Genomic DNA, 16,774 nt, shown 5'->3' with positions numbered 1-16,774 from the left:
GAACCTGATAACGAGAATGAAATCATAATAAATTTAAAGTAAATATTTTATTATTTTATTTATAGAGATGGGCATAGTATTATTGATATACACACTCCCCCATCCTCAAGTATTTCTTTCAAATTCACAAACACCTTTTCTCCATCGACACAGACACACACAACTCAATACAGCTGATATCAAGAGATTGCCAACTACACAAGAACTTCACAAACACACCCACGCCCACTCTCAATCATCTCCACTTAACTTGATTTCTTTAAAAATTTAGTTGTCCTGAACGTCCATCATCTGATAATCACACTCACTCTATGGCACCTGTATCGATATTCAAAAAACCAGGCGCACAGAAATTCCAGTTGGTGCACCGTTCCCAGAGAGATGAAGGGCGAGATCCGAGTAGAGACGAGGGTGTGCTCAAGCGCGTGGAGAAAGGTAGTGAGCAGGCGAGCAATAGCAATAACGGCAACAAGAACAACAAAGGAAAGGCAGGCGATGCAGCCAATTTCGGCATTTACTACGACGATACACAGTACGACTACACGCAACACCTGCGTACTATAGGCGGACAGGATGCTTACGGAGATGAGTTGGATAGCGTGTTGATAGCTGCACCTGCAAAAGATGCAAAGAGTGCCAAGAAGGGCTTCATGTTGAAACAACAGCAGGAAGAAGAACATCAGCAGGCTATGCTTAAGGCATATGAAAGCCAGACTGCTATTCCACTCGAGTTGCAAGGTTTTAATCCTGATATGGATCCTGCTCTTAGACAAACCCTTGAAGCATTAGAAGATGATGCTTACTTGGAAGATGATCCAGGGGCAGATGAGTTGGATGAGTTGGATGATTTGAATGTTGCACAAGAATCAAGGAATACTCAAGATGCTGACACAATCAACTCGCAATGGCTAGATGGCCTCGTCAGTGGTGGTGTCAGAGGATCAGACGAGATTGTCGACTTCGGTCCTGATGAGGAGGAAGACCCAGCTATTACAGCGCGCAAAGAGCGCGAGAGAGCGGAGTACGAGCGCGCGAAAGCAGCTGGCGAAGACCTCACCCCATTCCACACCTCAGACTGGATGGAGAGGTTCAAACAGTTCAAATTAGCGAGCAAACAGGAGCCTCAAGACGGAGCTGCTTCGGATGACGATGAATTACCTAGTGAAGTGGACACCAATGAACCGTCACAGATGAGTGACATGAGCGACTATAGATCTGAAGGTGCTGATACAGTAGGTAGTTTAAGAAGTGGCATTGGTGCAGCGAGGACTAGGAGAAAGTTACGTAAAGCTGGTTCAGACGCAAGTGGATACTCCATGTCAAGTAGCTCCATGTTCCGCAATGACGGCTTGCAGTCACTTGATGCGCAGTTTGATAGGATAGAAGAGGAGTATAATAGTGAGGATGATGACAATCCTGACGATGATGATGATGATGATGAAGACTTTGACCCCACCAGCGAACTCAATGTAACATCTCGTGAGGATTTCGACACCATCCTCGACGATTTCCTCGATAATTACGAGGTAATTGGAGGAAAAGTAAAGCAAAAGTTGGAGGGTGAGACACCACTTGAAAAACTCAACACTATGCGATTGGCCATGGCAGATTTGGCACCTCGGGGAGAGCAATTGAAAAGGCACAGTGATGCAGCTTCGAAACGTGTCACATCGGCGCACAGGATAGCAGAAGGGGAGGAGGAGGAAGATGACAGCGCACTCCCACTGCCATTCGACGTCGATGCCAAAGAAGATAGGATGGATGCAGAGACTATTCTCTCTACATACACCAACACTGAAAACCACCCTAAGCAAATCCGCTCACAGGATTTATTGGGTAGGAGGAGGCAGAAGAAGGTGGAGCACAAGACACCTGAGAAACACGTCGCATTCGCTGAGAAGGAAGACGTTGCGCCGGTGAAAAAAGTGCAGATAGTGGTTGATCCTCAGACAGGGTTCCCAATGGAGGTTGTTGAAGGTGAGCAGGGTGATCATGGCCAGAGTGATAGTGAAGGCGAGAGTTATCACAGCGACACCCTCGCTACCCCAAAGAAGACTACAATTGCCCGCGATAGAAATGAGACAAAAGAAGAGAAGAAAGCACGGAAACAAGCAGCAAAAAGTGGTAAACAGAGTAGGCGGGTGGAGAAGAAGGAGACCAAGGAAGCGTTTGCGGGTGAGCGTAAGAGTCAGCAGAGTAAAAGTGCAAATGAGAAGAAGCGAGTGGATGTAGAAGCTAGTATGAGGTTGTAGAAAGGAGCATATAGACAAACATTTGATATTTCTAATATGAGCATATATAAGCATAATAAGAATATTACGGAAAAAAATCTAAGACCACTTTTTGGTGGGAATTGGAATACGCAATTGGTGTGGTTTAGGGAGTTGCTGGTGCTTGAATGGATCGAGAATGGAGTCTAGAGTGTAGTGTTTGCGTTTGCTCAGTGGTCTGCAAGCCTTTACGATAACGGAGTTGCCTAGCTGCATTGCGTTTGTGGGATCGTGAACGAGAAGTTTTGTAGTGCGAGTGAGGAGCTGCGAGGGTTAGAGGAAGCAGAATGTACAGCTATTTCCCACCTTATTGGTTAGATTGTGCTCCACCTGCCTATCGACACACACAGTCGCAGTTTTATCCATTTTACCGACTTTGGTGACATTCCCACGGAGAATTCTGGCTGCAGATCCTGTGGCACTGCTTGTGGCCACCTTTGCGATTCCTTGGGTGGCTGCCTTAGCATTTGATAACGACATGGTGGTGGTAGTGTGCGGGAGAGAGGTGCACAAGGAGACTAGTAATTTGCAGTGAAAATCCTTTATTTCGACTCCCCTCGAAATACAATTTACCCTTCAAAATCCAAGCCTTCTTCCTTACATTGGACAATCATGTTTACAAGGCTCAGCACTAGGAATATTACAGCATCCAGCACTAGAAACATTAGAACGCTCTCTACCTCCCCATCCTCCCTCTCCAAAACCCAAGATAAAGGCGTCGGTGTGCAGGAGCAGACTACTCCTGGTGGCCCCGACCCAGACGAAGTTGCGCACTCAGACGCTGCCTACGACGGCTCTAGACCTGATCCTGTGTCCTCTTCCCAGGGCATTGAACAAGAGGTGAGCAGTGGTGGATAGCGTATGACATCATCTTATCCCACCCAAAGACTGGCAAACCTTTTGCAAGCGGCACGACGGCTGCCAACCCACAAGGAAGTCCAGTTGCTTCCAAGCTTGGCGACAAGAACGAGAAACAGTCTGGAAACACCCTCAGCGGAGGTCGTCCACGCACACCAAAGTGATTTGCCTTTGTTAAAATGAAATTGAATTATATGTATTAGTTTCTATTCGCTCCCTAGTAATACTCCTTGAGCCGCTCTACAATCCCCCTCCACAGCCCTCTGCCCCGATCTAGTCATAGCGGAGGCGGGTGTGCACCCTCGACGTGCATCCCGGCTGCTGCCTGACTGAGTGGGTGCACTTCTCCCGGATAGCCGCTGAACCCACTACCACCGCCGCCAAATGGCATCCCACTCATCCCACTCATTGAAGGTGGTCGCGATGGTTCAGCTTGGTGTATCGGTGCCATCGGTTCCACCGGTGCCATTCCTCGGTACGCCGTCGCTCCCGACATGACAGGCGACCCTATCACCGAGTCTGGCAGTGGCACATTGCGAGCGTGTCCAGTGGGTGTGGGCATTTGAGTGTGAGTATGGTGAGGGTGAGGGTGAGCAGGGTGGTGTGAATGGTGTGCGTGGTGAACAGGTTGAGTGTGATGCGTCCCATGTGTCCCATGCGTATGATGCGTTCCAGTCGACCCCCCAAACACAGATTCAGGAAGAGGTACACCGGTAGGATCCATCGTCGGTGCGTGATGGGTGTGATGGGTGTGATGGGCGTGAGGTGCGTGCGGCACAGGCGTCCCTTTCAAAGATGGAGGCTCAAGACTAATTTCCGGCAGAGGAGAAGGACCTCTGCTCAAACCGCCCGGTACAGGCTGGTGATGATGATGATGATGAGGAATGCCCCCTCTTTCCATATCCAATCCTAGAGCTGATCCAGCACCCATTTCATTTTGTACTTGAATCCCCGTTTCTCCTCTTTCGCCTTGTCCCGGTTCGACGACAACGGGATGATATGGGGGTCCTGCTCCTCCTCCTCTATTTGCATGGGTATGTAAGGGTTCAGCAGAGCGTCTGATCTGCTCGCTGGCCGCATGTGTGGGTTGTGTGTATGCTCCGCTTGCACGCCGATAACGATTGCCGTCGCTGTGTCCTGGCGCGAGAGGGTGTTCCTCTCCATCCAGGTGCGACGGCTGGTTAACTACACTGAGTGGTGTATGGTTGGGTTCAACGGGACTCCCGTTAGGTTGTACGCTAGCTCGGTCGGTCATCGTTGGCGCTCGTCCCATTTGCGGCCATCCTGGGGGTTCGTAGTAGTTGTACAGGTCCTCGACTCGGTCTGGCTGCGGTGGTCTGTATGGTCCCAATCGCGGATCTGCCACTGTCGAAGGCGCTCGTATCGACGCTTGCTCCGCTAGCTCACCTCCTGGTGGACTCTCATAGATACCTCCCGCAGGCCCATACGGTCCGGCGCCTGTCATTGGCGGTGTTGGGTGTGGGTTATATGGCTGGCTGTGACTATGACGATGATGAGGGTGAGGGTGAGGGTGGTGAGGGTGGCGCATGTGCGCTTGCGCCTGCTGGTACGCATTACGCTGGCTGGGTCGGCGACGTGGCTCATAAAGCGAGTTGGTGCGCGAGCGGCTGTGTGTGTCTGTGCCTAAGCGCGGTGATGGTGAAGCTGTTGATGGTGTAGCTATGCTGGGTGTGCGATGATGGCGCGGCGTGTGAGTGTGGTGTCTTGCCCCATTTGGATTCGTCACCACTGCCGCATTCGCCGCCGCTAACGCCTTGCGCTCACGCTCTTTGTCTTTCTCCTTGCGTCGCTTCTCCCGCTCCTGATTGCGTCCTCGGCGCTCAGCCTCCTGAGTATCGCTCGTCAGCAACATCGCCCAAAAAAGTCGCTCACTTACTACTATATCCGCCTTGTGTGCCTTCTGGCGCAGAAACAATACCTCCTCTTCCGCATCATCGAGATCTACCTGCAACTGCCGAATCATGTCACCCGCATGCGATAGCTCCCGATGTCTCTCTCCATCTCTATACCTATATCCTTCAATACGTCGTGCTTCATTAGCGGCGGCTATTTCAGCGTCTTTCCGGGCTTGCGTTAGAGCGATACCGCGGGATTCAGCATCTCGCAACGCATCCTGCAACGATTTCACAGTCGCCACATCAGTCTCTTTCGTCTGCTCCGTGTCTTGTAATTTACGCTGCAGTCTTGAAATTACTTTGCGCATTTCATTTTCAGATTCTTCTGCTGTACCAACGATCTCTAGTAACTCCCTCTCTAGTTGCGACGACTCCCTGCGTCTGTCCGCTTCTTGCGTCACGTATGGTGCCATGTGCGGCGGTATGTCGTGGTCATGGACGATATGATCGTGATGGATGATATGATCGTGTGGATCATGAGAATGTGAATGTGAAGGTGAGTCTGATTTTGAAGGTGAACGATGGGATGAGGGTGTGTGTGAGTGGTGGTGGTGGTGTGAGGGTGTATAGGAATGTGATGGTGCGCGTGAGTGGTGTGAGGGGGCGTGTGAGTGGTGCTGTGAAGGAGCGTGTGAATGGTGATGCGAAGGCACTGCTGAAAAGCCCCTACTCGAGTCCATTCGTGATGGAGCGCGAGTCTGAGCAATTGAAGGTATCAAAGAAGGTGGGTGAGAGGGTAAATGGGTGGCTGCGTGTGGAGAATCATGGACATGGTGATAATGATGTATACTGACATGATCAGGGTGATTTGAATGCTCATTCTGATCATGATACTCGGGATGATGATCTGAACGCTCAACGTGCCTCTCAAAATGCTGTGGATGATCATCAACGCGCTCGATATGCCTCTCTGAATGCTCCGGATAATGTTCAACACGCTCAGTATGTCTCTCAACATGCTCTGGCTGTTCTGGAGAGTGTTCTTCCATAATTTCAGCATAATGAGATTGGTGTAGTGAAGGAGCGTAGTTCTTGATACTCTTCGGACCACCGTGAACATCTCTAGGAGTTGCATCGGCACTTGGGGCAACTGATGGAGCTCTAAGGGTACCCATGTCATCATGATCGGCAGCAATGCCAAAGCTACCGAGGTTTGGACCAGTGCCTTGAGTAACCAGGGCTTCCAATCTCGCGCGTAATTCAGATAACTTTGTATCATTACCATGCTCGTACTCCTCTGGAACGTCAGTCAACAGCTCAGAGCGGAGGCTAGGTTCATCTTGAGGACGGTGATATCCGGAGTTAGTGATATCGTTAATTCTAGCCTCACTATTGGGATTTTAAGTGAATAATTTCGCCCAAATTAGAAAATCAAAACTCACTCCACCGGTGAAGGTATCGAATTATCAATTGAGTGTACGTTGCTCTTCTCTCTCAGTAAATCCATTCTACTTGGTGGATGACTTTGAGTTGCTGGCTTATTGCTATGAGATTTCTTAGAATGACTCGATCGCACTGATTTCGGTGGAGGCGGTGGCTTATAAGATCCACGAGCGCTACCTGCGTTACTCAGCGCGGGTGGAAGCGTTTTAGATTTATTTGAATAAGTTGACATGAACTATCCTCGGTTATCTTCACAATGGTTATAGTGATGATGATGGTTCTGGTGTAAGGTGGGTGTTCAAGTAGAATCTACTAACCACTTTTTCGATTCAATTTACCAAAATTATTCGAATTTAACATTTTAATGGCATTGATTGGCGTTTTCTGGCGTTGATACACTTCTGTCTCAATTTCCGGTCTTGGTTTTGTATAGCTCCACAGTCACATCAATCGGATAGGGGAATTCGGTGCATAGGTCGTGGTATCTGTTTGATATGCCCCTCATTGCAATACACGCTCTTTCCCTCAAATCACTCGGAGTATCTTAGCCGTTTTCGGACCAATTATGATGCCATTATGTTGATATGGGCAATGTGACATTCAATATGAACAAAAATTGTCTAGGGAGATTTTAAAAATAATCAATCCAATTGCTCGTTGTTCCTCGACATTTTTCACCTTTAGTCAGTTAATCTCCTCCAGTAATCAAGTCAATCCCGTAAACCATCAGAAACCAGGTGATTTGCATATAAAACTATTACTAACACACATTTTGTGGGAATTTAATAACGTCTGTTATCTTATTCACCTCAATAAGGATGGAAATGAGTAAATATTTAGAACGTTTGAGTGAATATGGAGGGCTCAATTTGGTCCTTTCCTTTGATTAGTAGTTGGTAAGTATCTATATGTGTGTAAAGTTCGAATAGACGCTTTTAAAGGCATAAAATTGAATTTTGTTGTTAGACTAAATTGAGATTTTTATTCATTTTGAAAAAGAGAAATTATCAATCCTTGTTAGTATATCGGTTAGTACGCCCGCTTGTCACGCGGGAGAGCTGGGTTCAACTCCCAGACAGGGAGAATTTTTTGGCCATCAAATCCTTTAATTTGTCCGAAATGAAAGATAATAAAAGACACATGAGTACACTTCTCCAGATTTTATTTTCAAATATAAATGGAAAAAATACAAAATGATAAACAACATTACCAAATGTAAGGAATCAAGATACGACGATTCTTTGGGTACTTGTCACCGAATTGCTTTCTGTACAATGCATCTTTCTTCTTTGCCCATTTGGCCATAGTGAAAGCGCTCACAAGTAAGAAGATAGCGACTGATTTTGGTGTTAAAGGGGTGAATTAGATATAATTCAACACACACCTGCCCAAGAACCAGTGATACCTAAGATAGCGACCCAAGAACCAATTTCAAAAAAGTAATTGGCACAAGAAACCAAATCAAAGCCATAGCCAGTTGGAATGTTGCGCTCTTTGGTACCTGGTGGTCTTAAATTGCGAAGTTTAAGGTGAGTGATGAGGTTAGAGATTTGACAGAACTGGGCAAAGATTGAGAAGGAAACATAGACAAAGAGATGGGACATACGAGCCAGAAAGCAGACCAAGCAGCGAGATAAGAAGGATTTGATCTGTGAGAGTGTTTTAGGGCTTCCAAAGAGTACCAAGGACCATAAATAGCGATGGCAATGAGAAGACCAGAGAGTAAGTGGTAATGAGCAGAGTTTCTGAAGATATTTAAGAAGGGCATAGTGGAGTTAGAGAATCTGTGTATGAAGATTGTTTCAAATTCCCTTTTGAAGAAGTGAATAAGGATGAGGGTATAAGCTAGAGCTTGCATGTTTGAATGAGTAAAGTGTTTTCTGTAGATGAGAGTGCTAAGGTGGTAGAAGAAAGGGTGTATGAGTAGAGGGCCAGCGTATTCAACCAAGAAGACAGTAGTCCAGCTAACTTGTGGGCCCAAGTCTTTGATATAGAGGATATCACCGTTGTGGATGTTAAGATGGGAAAGAGAAGCAGAATCATCCTTTAAAGGTTCCTTATTTACATTTGAAAGCCTTTGTCTTGAAGGTGAAAAGTTGGGTACACTCTTATGAATTTTCAGTTTAAGGGAAAGCAAAGTAGAGCCATCGGATAAGTCAACATTCAAAGGGAAGATATTAGAAGGTTTTGAAGTAGTTGATAGGATTGTTAGCTTCATTGGTGGTTGTTTAGGTGCAAGAAGAGAGAAGACATTCAAACGTCGTTGATTACAAGATTTAAAGTAAATTTGTTATTCAACATGAGTTTATAATGACCAACTGACTTGATTAACTTTGTTTGATTTCTATTCACAAGCCTATCATCATCCACGATATCCACGGATACATCGTTATTGTACGTGTTTAACTGGTAGTCGTTGAGCAAAATTTGCTGAATATCCTTAACACTGATTGAACCATGAATTCTATGTTTATCGATTGTTGATCTGTTTATTTGAATCGTTTGATCTTGTAAGGTGGTTAAATCGAATGAATCTGTGGAGGTGTTGGCGGTGGCTGTGGGTGATTGCAATCCTACACCACCACTGCTCTCTATCCCCTCTCTCACTGCCAGATTGAAATCCAAGTACTCAGCCAACCCAGCTGGATAAAGTGTATTCCTCATAAATCCTGGCTTTACATTTGAAATGCTATTATCGTTTAACAGTCTAACGTTAATTTTCCTCCTTATGCTCCTTTTTATTGCGAGATTTATCAGCGTACTGTTCATTGTCAACCACCAAGATGCCGAGAAAGAAGGCGAGTCTTATAAATTAAAGAACGATTAAACTAATTACGACATTTAGATTGATAAGGATGTTGTATACGCTAACAATCATTCTCAACAACATCTAAACCCAACTACCTACCCAGAACCACGCTTAGATGAATCTTCTCTTAAATTTACAAACTACACGCCTATCCCTTATCTAAATACAAAGAACGTTTCCTCTAATTACCTGAAATCTGATAATCAATCGTGGTCTTCAAACAAGTATATTCAACTATCCATTAACGATAGAATGGAGGCTCATAAACGCAAATTAGGTGAAGATTCTCACGAGTACACAAAGTATCAACGTACTTTGATCATTCAACCTGGCTCCACTTTCATTCGCATTGCTCAATCTGACGCTGATAAACCCCTTTTGATTCCTTCGATTATTGCCCGTAAGAAGAGCGTTGAGAGTGATAGTAGGGGTAGCAGCAGCTCTCACTCTCCCCACACCTCCCTCAACACCTCGCAATACACCACCACACTCTCCGCCATATCTAATGACCTCAACAATGCTCTCAAAGCTAACAAGTTAGTTTCAAATCCACAGGGCCAGTCGCAATCCATCTCCTTCAATCAGCAGGTTGTTCCTGAAGTCCTCCCAAGCCACCTTAACTCGTCCGATCAATACATTGACTCAAACATCGACAGCTCCTTTCTTCCTTCTGTCTTAGTTGGCGAGAATGTCTTCAAACTAACTGATAGTGCAAAACAGTTCTACGATATAAAACGACCTTTCCTTGGCGGCGATTTTAACACACAAGATTACTCCTCACTCAGTCTCCTTCTCGCAGATATAGATACTCTACTCTCAAACATTCTTACCAACATTTTCATCTATCCCCTCTCTCACTGCCAGATTGAAATCCAAGTACTCAGCCAACCCAGCTGGATAAAGTGTATTCCTCATAAATCCTGGCTTTACATTTGAAATGCTATTATCGTTTAACAGTCTAACGTTAATTTTCCTCCTTATGCTCCTTTTTATTGCGAGATTTATCAGCGTACTGTTCATTGTCAACCACCAAGATGCCGAGAAAGAAGGCGAGTCTTATAAATTAAAGAACGATTAAACTAATTACGACATTTAGATTGATAAGGATGTTGTATACGCTAACAATCATTCTCAACAACATCTAAACCCAACTACCTACCCAGAACCACGCTTAGATGAATCTTCTCTTAAATTTACAAACTACACGCCTATCCCTTATCTAAATACAAAGAACGTTTCCTCTAATTACCTGAAATCTGATAATCAATCGTGGTCTTCAAACAAGTATATTCAACTATCCATTAACGATAGAATGGAGGCTCATAAACGCAAATTAGGTGAAGATTCTCACGAGTACACAAAGTATCAACGTACTTTGATCATTCAACCTGGCTCCACTTTCATTCGCATTGCTCAATCTGACGCTGATAAACCCCTTTTGATTCCTTCGATTATTGCCCGTAAGAAGAGCGTTGAGAGTGATAGTAGGGGTAGCAGCAGCTCTCACTCTCCCCACACCTCCCTCAACACCTCGCAATACACCACCACACTCTCCGCCATATCTAATGACCTCAACAATGCTCTCAAAGCTAACAAGTTAGTTTCAAATCCACAGGGCCAGTCGCAATCCATCTCCTTCAATCAGCAGGTTGTTCCTGAAGTCCTCCCAAGCCACCTTAACTCGTCCGATCAATACATTGACTCAAACATCGACAGCTCCTTTCTTCCTTCTGTCTTAGTTGGCGAGAATGTCTTCAAACTAACTGATAGTGCAAAACAGTTCTACGATATAAAACGACCTTTCCTTGGCGGCGATTTTAACACACAAGATTACTCCTCACTCAGTCTCCTTCTCGCAGATATAGATACTCTACTCTCAAACATTCTTACCAACATTTTCAGTTTCACTCTCTCCGACATAAAATCGCTCAGCATTGCTCTCATCATTCCCAACAGCTACACTGCCACTTATGTCACTGAAATGACCAACGTTATCCTCAATCTCGTTGGGTGTAAGCAGATCCTTCTAATACAGGAGGCAAATGGTACAGCTTTCGGTTGCGGTTTATCTAGCGCCTGTGTTGTCGACATAGGTGCCCAGAAAACCTCTATCGCTTGTGTAGAAGAAGGTGTCGTCATACCTGAGAGTCGGTAGGTTAAGCCTGATGCACAAAACCAATGCTAAACATATTTAGAATGGAACTTGCTTATGGTGGTGACGATATTACCCTCTTCTTCCACCAGTTACTCATTGACGCCGCTTTCCCATACCAGCCTACCAACATGGCTGACGCGGGTGATTGGAATATATTTGAGAATCTCAAGGAGAGGGCGTGCACGTTGAACGAGGTGGGAAGCGTTTGTGCAGCTCGATTAAGCTTACACGTCTGCAGAGCGACCTCGCTATCACGACTCACGACTTTATCGTGCGCAAACCTAACGAGAATAGCAAAAAGTATAGCGTCAGAGTTTACGAAGATGGTATTAAGGCTCCTAATTTGCTGTTCCATCCACAGCTAGTCAACTTTTCGGAAAAACACCGCGCATCGCACAAGTTGTGGGGAGATGCACCTCAAACTCTCGACATTGGTAGCGGGAGTGTTAGTCAAGCGATGCAGATCTCGACAATAAACAGAGTAGGCAGTATTGAGAAAGATAAGAAGGGTGCGAGAGGCAAAGAGAAATATACCACAGAGAAGACCAGTATGGAATGTGAGAAGGATAAAGATGTATTGATCGAGTCGTCGAAATTGCCTCTGCATCTAGCCATCCTCAATTCCATCTCCACAACGACAACGGAAGAGCGCATCAAGAAGTTCTGCACCTCGCTCGTCCTAACAGGAGGAGGAGGACATTTGAAGGGAGTAAACCAAGCATTGGAGGTTAAGTTGAAGGATGCGTTACAGCTGTCACCTCAATATGGCTTCGTCGATCGTGTCCAACACGTTCCACCTCCTAAAGATGTACATAGCCAATTCCTCGCGTGGTGTGGAGTCTCGACGCTCTCCAAGCTTGAAGTAGCGAATGAGCTATGGGTAGGTGTTGAAGATTTTAACGCGCTCGGATTGAAGGCACTCAAAGACAGGACGTATTGTATGCAATTGTACTAGTTTAGCGATTGATGTTTATATATGTAATTAGTATTGTCATTTTGGTTTGTCAACAGTGCAAGTCTAGAACCGCGGTGTTGGATTGAGTCAATCCGCGACGATCGATCAATGCGCACACTGAACCCATTCAAAATACTCGATAAGAAATTCTGTCGCGCGTCACAGTCAGAGCGGTGGCTTGCGCGTCTACCTGCGCCAATTTCGCATTTCCTAGGCTATCGCAGCGTGGACACTGACATCCCAACGCCGCTATTCCCCGCCTTCCGCAAGATACCTAATGAAGTGGAGACGCTGGTATTTGGATGGATTGGATCTTTTGTCGGTATAGCACTGCTAGTTGGTGTATTCAGCTACAGCGACAGCCTGGTAGGGTGGAATCCCTATGTGGTACCATCGATGGGTGCATCCTGTGTCCTTCTCTTTGGATCGTTTGAGAGCCCTTTAGCACAACCGCGTAATCTGGTTTTCGGTCATTTCCTTAGTGGATTGACAGGCGTGATATTCCAGCGGTTGTTCGCTCTCAACGACGGCTATACCCCGAGCACAACCGTATTCCCAGATGCAATGGAGGTAGGACAGCTGACGTGGCTCGCTGCTAGTCTTGCCACTGGCACTGCTGTCGTCGTCATGCAGATCACTGGCACTATCCACCCACCCGCTGGCGCGACGGCGCTGATCGCAATCACTAACCCAACAGCTGTGTCTGCTAGCTGGCGCTTCTTGTACAATCTCCTCGTCAGTACTCTGCTCATGTTGGGATGGGCGCTTTTCTGGAATGTGAGTTGCGCTTTCCGTCGTGATTCCTGCTCACTGCTCACACCACTACCACCAGAACCTTGGCACACGCAGATATCCAATTTGGTGGATTTCGGAAGACAAGAAGCACTAGAGAGGACGAGGATTGTAATTTACATACTTTAACTTGATAGAATACTTTAATGCCCGCTTATAAGAAGAAGAAGCAGCAGCTGGACAAGGAAAGGGAGAAGAGCTGCCAGGTTTGCCACGCTCAGCCGTTCAAATACCAACATCCATCCACTGGGCTTTACTACTGCTCGCTGCCATGTTACAAGGCGATTCAAGGTGGGCGAAGAGTACCTAGTACCCAGCACCCAATGCTAACGCAGCCAACAGCTGAATTGGGTGGAAGCGTCGACGTAAAAGATAATGGAAAGCAAAGCGAAAGCGAGCAGACAGCGACGGTGGCAGCAACAACGACGCCAGCAGCAGCAGCAGCAACAACAACAACGACACCACCACCAGAACAATTAGAAACATCAAAACAAGTCGACGCTCCCCTCAGACCTCTACATTCTCTCAGGTGGCCAGAAGAGCCAGATGAGAAAATATTCATTGACGCACTATCCCGTAACGACCCTAAGCCGCTCAGACGCAGCCAAGTCCTCAGCATAGCTACAAGCCCAGAAATACGACAGCTCTTCCAAACACACCCCAACCTCAAAAATCTCCTTGCTCAACTCGACAGCATAGACATAGACGGCTCCCGGAACAGAGAGGTAGTCTTACAGCGTGTTCTTGGCTACGATGCCAACACGCTCTCAGGAAGATCTATACACGGTCTACCTGCACAACTCTCAAACCTGCAACAATCTGACAGAGAAGCTCTGCAGTCTTTGATGGAATGTATGAATAACTCAATAGAGGCTTGTAATAAATAGATATATTTGTGTACACTGTTCGTTTATTATATGTTGTTACTCTGCGCCGTTCCTTTGCGACGCCGGGTTGCTCGTCTGCTTGTGTTCTGTGTGTTGTTCTGCTGCGAGGTCGAATTGTTGGGCGTATCGTCGACAGACTCGCTCACACTCCTCCGCTGTTTCGGCTGTATGAGTTGCGGATCAAGGTTGAATATACCGCTGCTGGCAACATTTTTCTGCGGAGGAGTTGGTGCAGAAGCTGGTGCATTAGCTTGTGCAAATGTTGTTGCTGGTGCTGGTACGCCTTCTCCTCCTATAGACAACCCATCTATGTTAGGCAGGCTGGTCAAATTAGGCATAGCAGGTCGACCAGGACGAGGCTGCGAATATGGTGGACGCGTACCGGGTGGTCTAGCCATACGCGGTGGCCTTTGTTGAACACCAATACCAGGACCACCAGTACCGCCACTGGCAACATTGCCAGGTCTGAAATTACCAGCGTAGCTCTGTGGATTCGATCTGTACTGCGGGGTAGATGTAGCACTTGGGAAGCCAAATCCACTACTATTTAATAGCGCGTCGTTGCTGTTGGTGTTTGGTAGTGCACCATTAGGGGGCATAAATGAGTTTGGAGTCATCCAAGGATTCCAGAACTGGCCTGTAGCTGCTGATTGAGCGGAGAGGGCGGCTGTGGATGCGGCGATGGCAGCCTGTGCTTGTGCTTGAGCTTGGGCCTGTGCCTGTGCTTGAGCCTGTATTTGAGCCTGTGCTTGAAATTGTGCATGTGCATGTGCCTGAGCCTGAGCTTGGGCTTGCAATTGTGCTTGATTGGGTTGTACATTGGGCGCCATGTATGGGATGGGATACTGGTTGTAGTCGCTATTGCCCCCTTTATTGTGATATCCAGATAATCCAGAGTAGCTAGAGTAGCCGGGAAGCCTGGATAAGTCTCTTGGAATGTCATCAGGACCAAAAGGCTCCTCTTCGACCGCGTCAGTTGAGTCAATTTGAGGAGTAAAAGATTGCGAGTCATTTGAGGGAGGGGTGTTGTCCATAAATATCCTACTCCGAGCTTCCAGATAGGCTTGCTCACGCTCCTCTAATGACATATTAGACTTGTCTGCTTTGTCTTGTTTGAGTGAGTGTGTAGGGGTATTGCTAGGGCTATTGCGGCTGCTAGGACCGGTACTACCACCAGTAGAGACACCTGGAGTAGCCCTAGTCATAATCTGAACTTTTGTTTGCTGATTATTATCCGGAGAAGGCACTAAATCCGTCAAAGACTTGTCCGGGATTGCAGAATCAGTGGATTTAACGAGAAAGACGCCTAACTTTGAAGGCTCAGTGGAGTAAACCAAGCCAAAGTAGATGGAAAGTTTAATTAAAATCAATTTCTGGTAGGAGTTTCCAGTAGATAAGTCGATAGATCTGTCGCTGTGAGTGGAGGGATTAGCACGTGGGATGATGGCTGTGAATTCAAGCTAAACCCACTCAGACTTCATAAATTTGGTCAGCAACTCATTCTGCTTGAGTATATAAAGCCTATCCTTTGGGCTATGCAGCGCAGTGAACAACTCTTCGCCTAAGAAATCAACACGCTCATCGTTGACATAATCATCTGTATTTTGGGTATTTTTTGAGTTAATTTCTATTTTAATTAAACATTCAAACAACCCACCTTGATCACTTATCGACATCACAGAAGGAACAATACAATCTTGTAAAAAATACAAATCAAATTATCAAGACAAAGAAAATATTCTAATCATCCGTTTGACCTAAAGAAATAAAACATTTATACATAAATCAGCTCCTATGAAAGGAACCCTGCAATCGCTGCTGTTTGGCATGTCGATATTATTCCGCAGAACAGCGCTGATATTACCAGCCTAGAAACATCCTTCTTCTTTGATGGCGCTAGTGCTGATATCACACCTATTTGTATACCAACTGATGCTACATTGCCAAATGAACATAGCGCAAACTCTGTAATTGTAGATCCACGTTTGGTGAATGGGTCATATGAGGGTGATGATGGATCTTGCATATCCTTATACTGTTGATATGCAACGAATTCATTCGATATCACCTTGGTTCCCAGCAGATTTGCTGTCTTTAGTACATCCGCTGAAGGTGTACCCATCAACCAACTAATCGGGTAGAAGACGTACTTCAATATCAACTCTAAAGTCAACGGCGTTGGATCATGAATCGAGAATGACCGTCCAATCCACGTCAAAAAGCCATCAAACGCATATAACAACGCCAAAACGCATAGAATATTCGTCAGGATTAATCCTGCAACATATATTCCAAGTTTCGCTCCATTCGAAAAGGCAAGAATCCAATTACCTTGCTCCTTATACTCGGCATCTCCTCTATCCACCACCACCGTGTTAGCAAACAGTGGTGTCTCCACCTCTGGCATTCTCATATTAGAGATAGATATAGCTGATGGTATCGACATGATGGCCGATGTGACAATGTGCACCTTATCAACACCTAACTTGATGTACGACAACATTGTTGATCCACTGACTGTACTAAATCCTGCTGTTAACAGTGCATGTAATTCAGCACTCGTCATGTCCTTAACATATGGTTTGATGAGGCATGCACTCTCAGCCTGTCCGACAAATGGTGTAGCTGTAACACTAATAGCTTCGCAACCGCTAATGGTGAATACTCTCTGGAAAAACCATGCAAACTTTTTCAAAAACCACTGTATAACTCCGAGGAAGTAGCATAACTGGTTAGGTTAGGTTAGGTT

The 16,774-nt window shown here is 46.0% G+C and overlaps 9 protein-coding genes and 1 non-coding gene across 10 annotated transcripts; 5 read left to right on the top strand and 5 right to left on the bottom strand.

The window, feature by feature from the left end:
• Nucleotides 1-311: 311 nt before the first annotated feature.
• J056_002532 (Protein LTV1) lies at nucleotides 312-2,252 on the top strand (the record flags this gene model as incomplete). The annotated part of the gene is made up of 1 exon (XM_009271797.1): nucleotides 312-2,252. One exon carries the CDS (start codon nucleotides 312-314, stop codon nucleotides 2,250-2,252), a length of 1,941 nt encoding a protein of 646 aa, XP_009270072.1.
• Nucleotides 2,253-2,330: 78 nt separating this feature from the next.
• On the bottom strand, nucleotides 2,331-2,750 carry J056_002531 (30S ribosomal protein S17; the record flags this gene model as incomplete). The annotated part of the gene is made up of 2 exons (XM_009271796.1): nucleotides 2,331-2,534; nucleotides 2,577-2,750. 2 exons carry the CDS (start codon nucleotides 2,748-2,750, stop codon nucleotides 2,331-2,333), a joined length of 378 nt encoding a protein of 125 aa, XP_009270071.1.
• A 132-nt stretch (nucleotides 2,751-2,882) lies between these two features.
• On the top strand, nucleotides 2,883-3,292 carry J056_002530 (uncharacterized protein; the record flags this gene model as incomplete). Its single annotated transcript, XM_009271795.1, has 2 exons — nucleotides 2,883-3,110; nucleotides 3,158-3,292. 2 exons carry the CDS (start codon nucleotides 2,883-2,885, stop codon nucleotides 3,290-3,292), a joined length of 363 nt encoding a protein of 120 aa, XP_009270070.1.
• Nucleotides 3,293-3,405: 113 nt separating this feature from the next.
• On the bottom strand, nucleotides 3,406-6,659 carry J056_002529 (uncharacterized protein; the record flags this gene model as incomplete). Its single annotated transcript, XM_009271794.1, has 3 exons — nucleotides 3,406-4,977; nucleotides 5,026-6,373; nucleotides 6,427-6,659. 3 exons carry the CDS (start codon nucleotides 6,657-6,659, stop codon nucleotides 3,406-3,408), a joined length of 3,153 nt encoding a protein of 1,050 aa, XP_009270069.1.
• Nucleotides 6,660-7,438: 779 nt separating this feature from the next.
• J056_004911 lies at nucleotides 7,439-7,510 on the top strand. Its single transcript has one exon. It is a non-coding gene; the product is annotated as a tRNA-Asp (tRNA).
• Nucleotides 7,511-7,633: 123 nt separating this feature from the next.
• J056_002528 (Putative enoyl reductase) lies at nucleotides 7,634-8,645 on the bottom strand (the record flags this gene model as incomplete). The annotated part of the gene is made up of 3 exons (XM_009271793.1): nucleotides 7,634-7,764; nucleotides 7,812-7,986; nucleotides 8,034-8,645. The coding sequence occupies 3 exons, from the start codon at nucleotides 8,643-8,645 to the stop codon at nucleotides 7,634-7,636; spliced, it is 918 nt and encodes a 305-aa protein (XP_009270068.1).
• An 843-nt stretch (nucleotides 8,646-9,488) lies between these two features.
• J056_002527 (putative actin-related protein 8) lies at nucleotides 9,489-13,235 on the top strand (the record flags this gene model as incomplete). Its single annotated transcript, XM_009271792.1, has 6 exons — nucleotides 9,489-10,112; nucleotides 10,333-11,387; nucleotides 11,432-11,585; nucleotides 11,630-12,329; nucleotides 12,378-13,123; nucleotides 13,179-13,235. The coding sequence occupies 6 exons, from the start codon at nucleotides 9,489-9,491 to the stop codon at nucleotides 13,233-13,235; spliced, it is 3,336 nt and encodes a 1,111-aa protein (XP_009270067.1).
• Nucleotides 13,236-13,284: 49 nt separating this feature from the next.
• J056_002526 (uncharacterized protein) lies at nucleotides 13,285-14,025 on the top strand (the record flags this gene model as incomplete). The annotated part of the gene is made up of 2 exons (XM_009271791.1): nucleotides 13,285-13,429; nucleotides 13,481-14,025. The coding sequence occupies 2 exons, from the start codon at nucleotides 13,285-13,287 to the stop codon at nucleotides 14,023-14,025; spliced, it is 690 nt and encodes a 229-aa protein (XP_009270066.1).
• A 26-nt stretch (nucleotides 14,026-14,051) lies between these two features.
• Nucleotides 14,052-15,701, bottom strand: J056_002525 (cAMP-regulated phosphoprotein 21; the record flags this gene model as incomplete). Its single annotated transcript, XM_009271790.1, has 3 exons — nucleotides 14,052-15,438; nucleotides 15,496-15,622; nucleotides 15,683-15,701. 3 exons carry the CDS (start codon nucleotides 15,699-15,701, stop codon nucleotides 14,052-14,054), a joined length of 1,533 nt encoding a protein of 510 aa, XP_009270065.1.
• A 116-nt stretch (nucleotides 15,702-15,817) lies between these two features.
• On the bottom strand, nucleotides 15,818-16,591 carry J056_002524 (Solute carrier family 28 member 3; the record flags this gene model as incomplete). The annotated part of the gene is made up of 1 exon (XM_009271789.1): nucleotides 15,818-16,591. The coding sequence occupies one exon, from the start codon at nucleotides 16,589-16,591 to the stop codon at nucleotides 15,818-15,820; it is 774 nt and encodes a 257-aa protein (XP_009270064.1).
• Between the last annotated feature and the right edge of the window lie 183 nt (nucleotides 16,592-16,774).

The sequence above is a fragment of the Wallemia ichthyophaga genome (assembly GCF_000400465.1).
Source record: "Wallemia ichthyophaga EXF-994 unplaced genomic scaffold scaffold22, whole genome shotgun sequence".
NCBI classification, from domain to species: domain Eukaryota; kingdom Fungi; phylum Basidiomycota; class Wallemiomycetes; order Wallemiales; family Wallemiaceae; genus Wallemia; species Wallemia ichthyophaga.
This window is presented reverse-complemented; position numbering and strand designations above follow the sequence as displayed.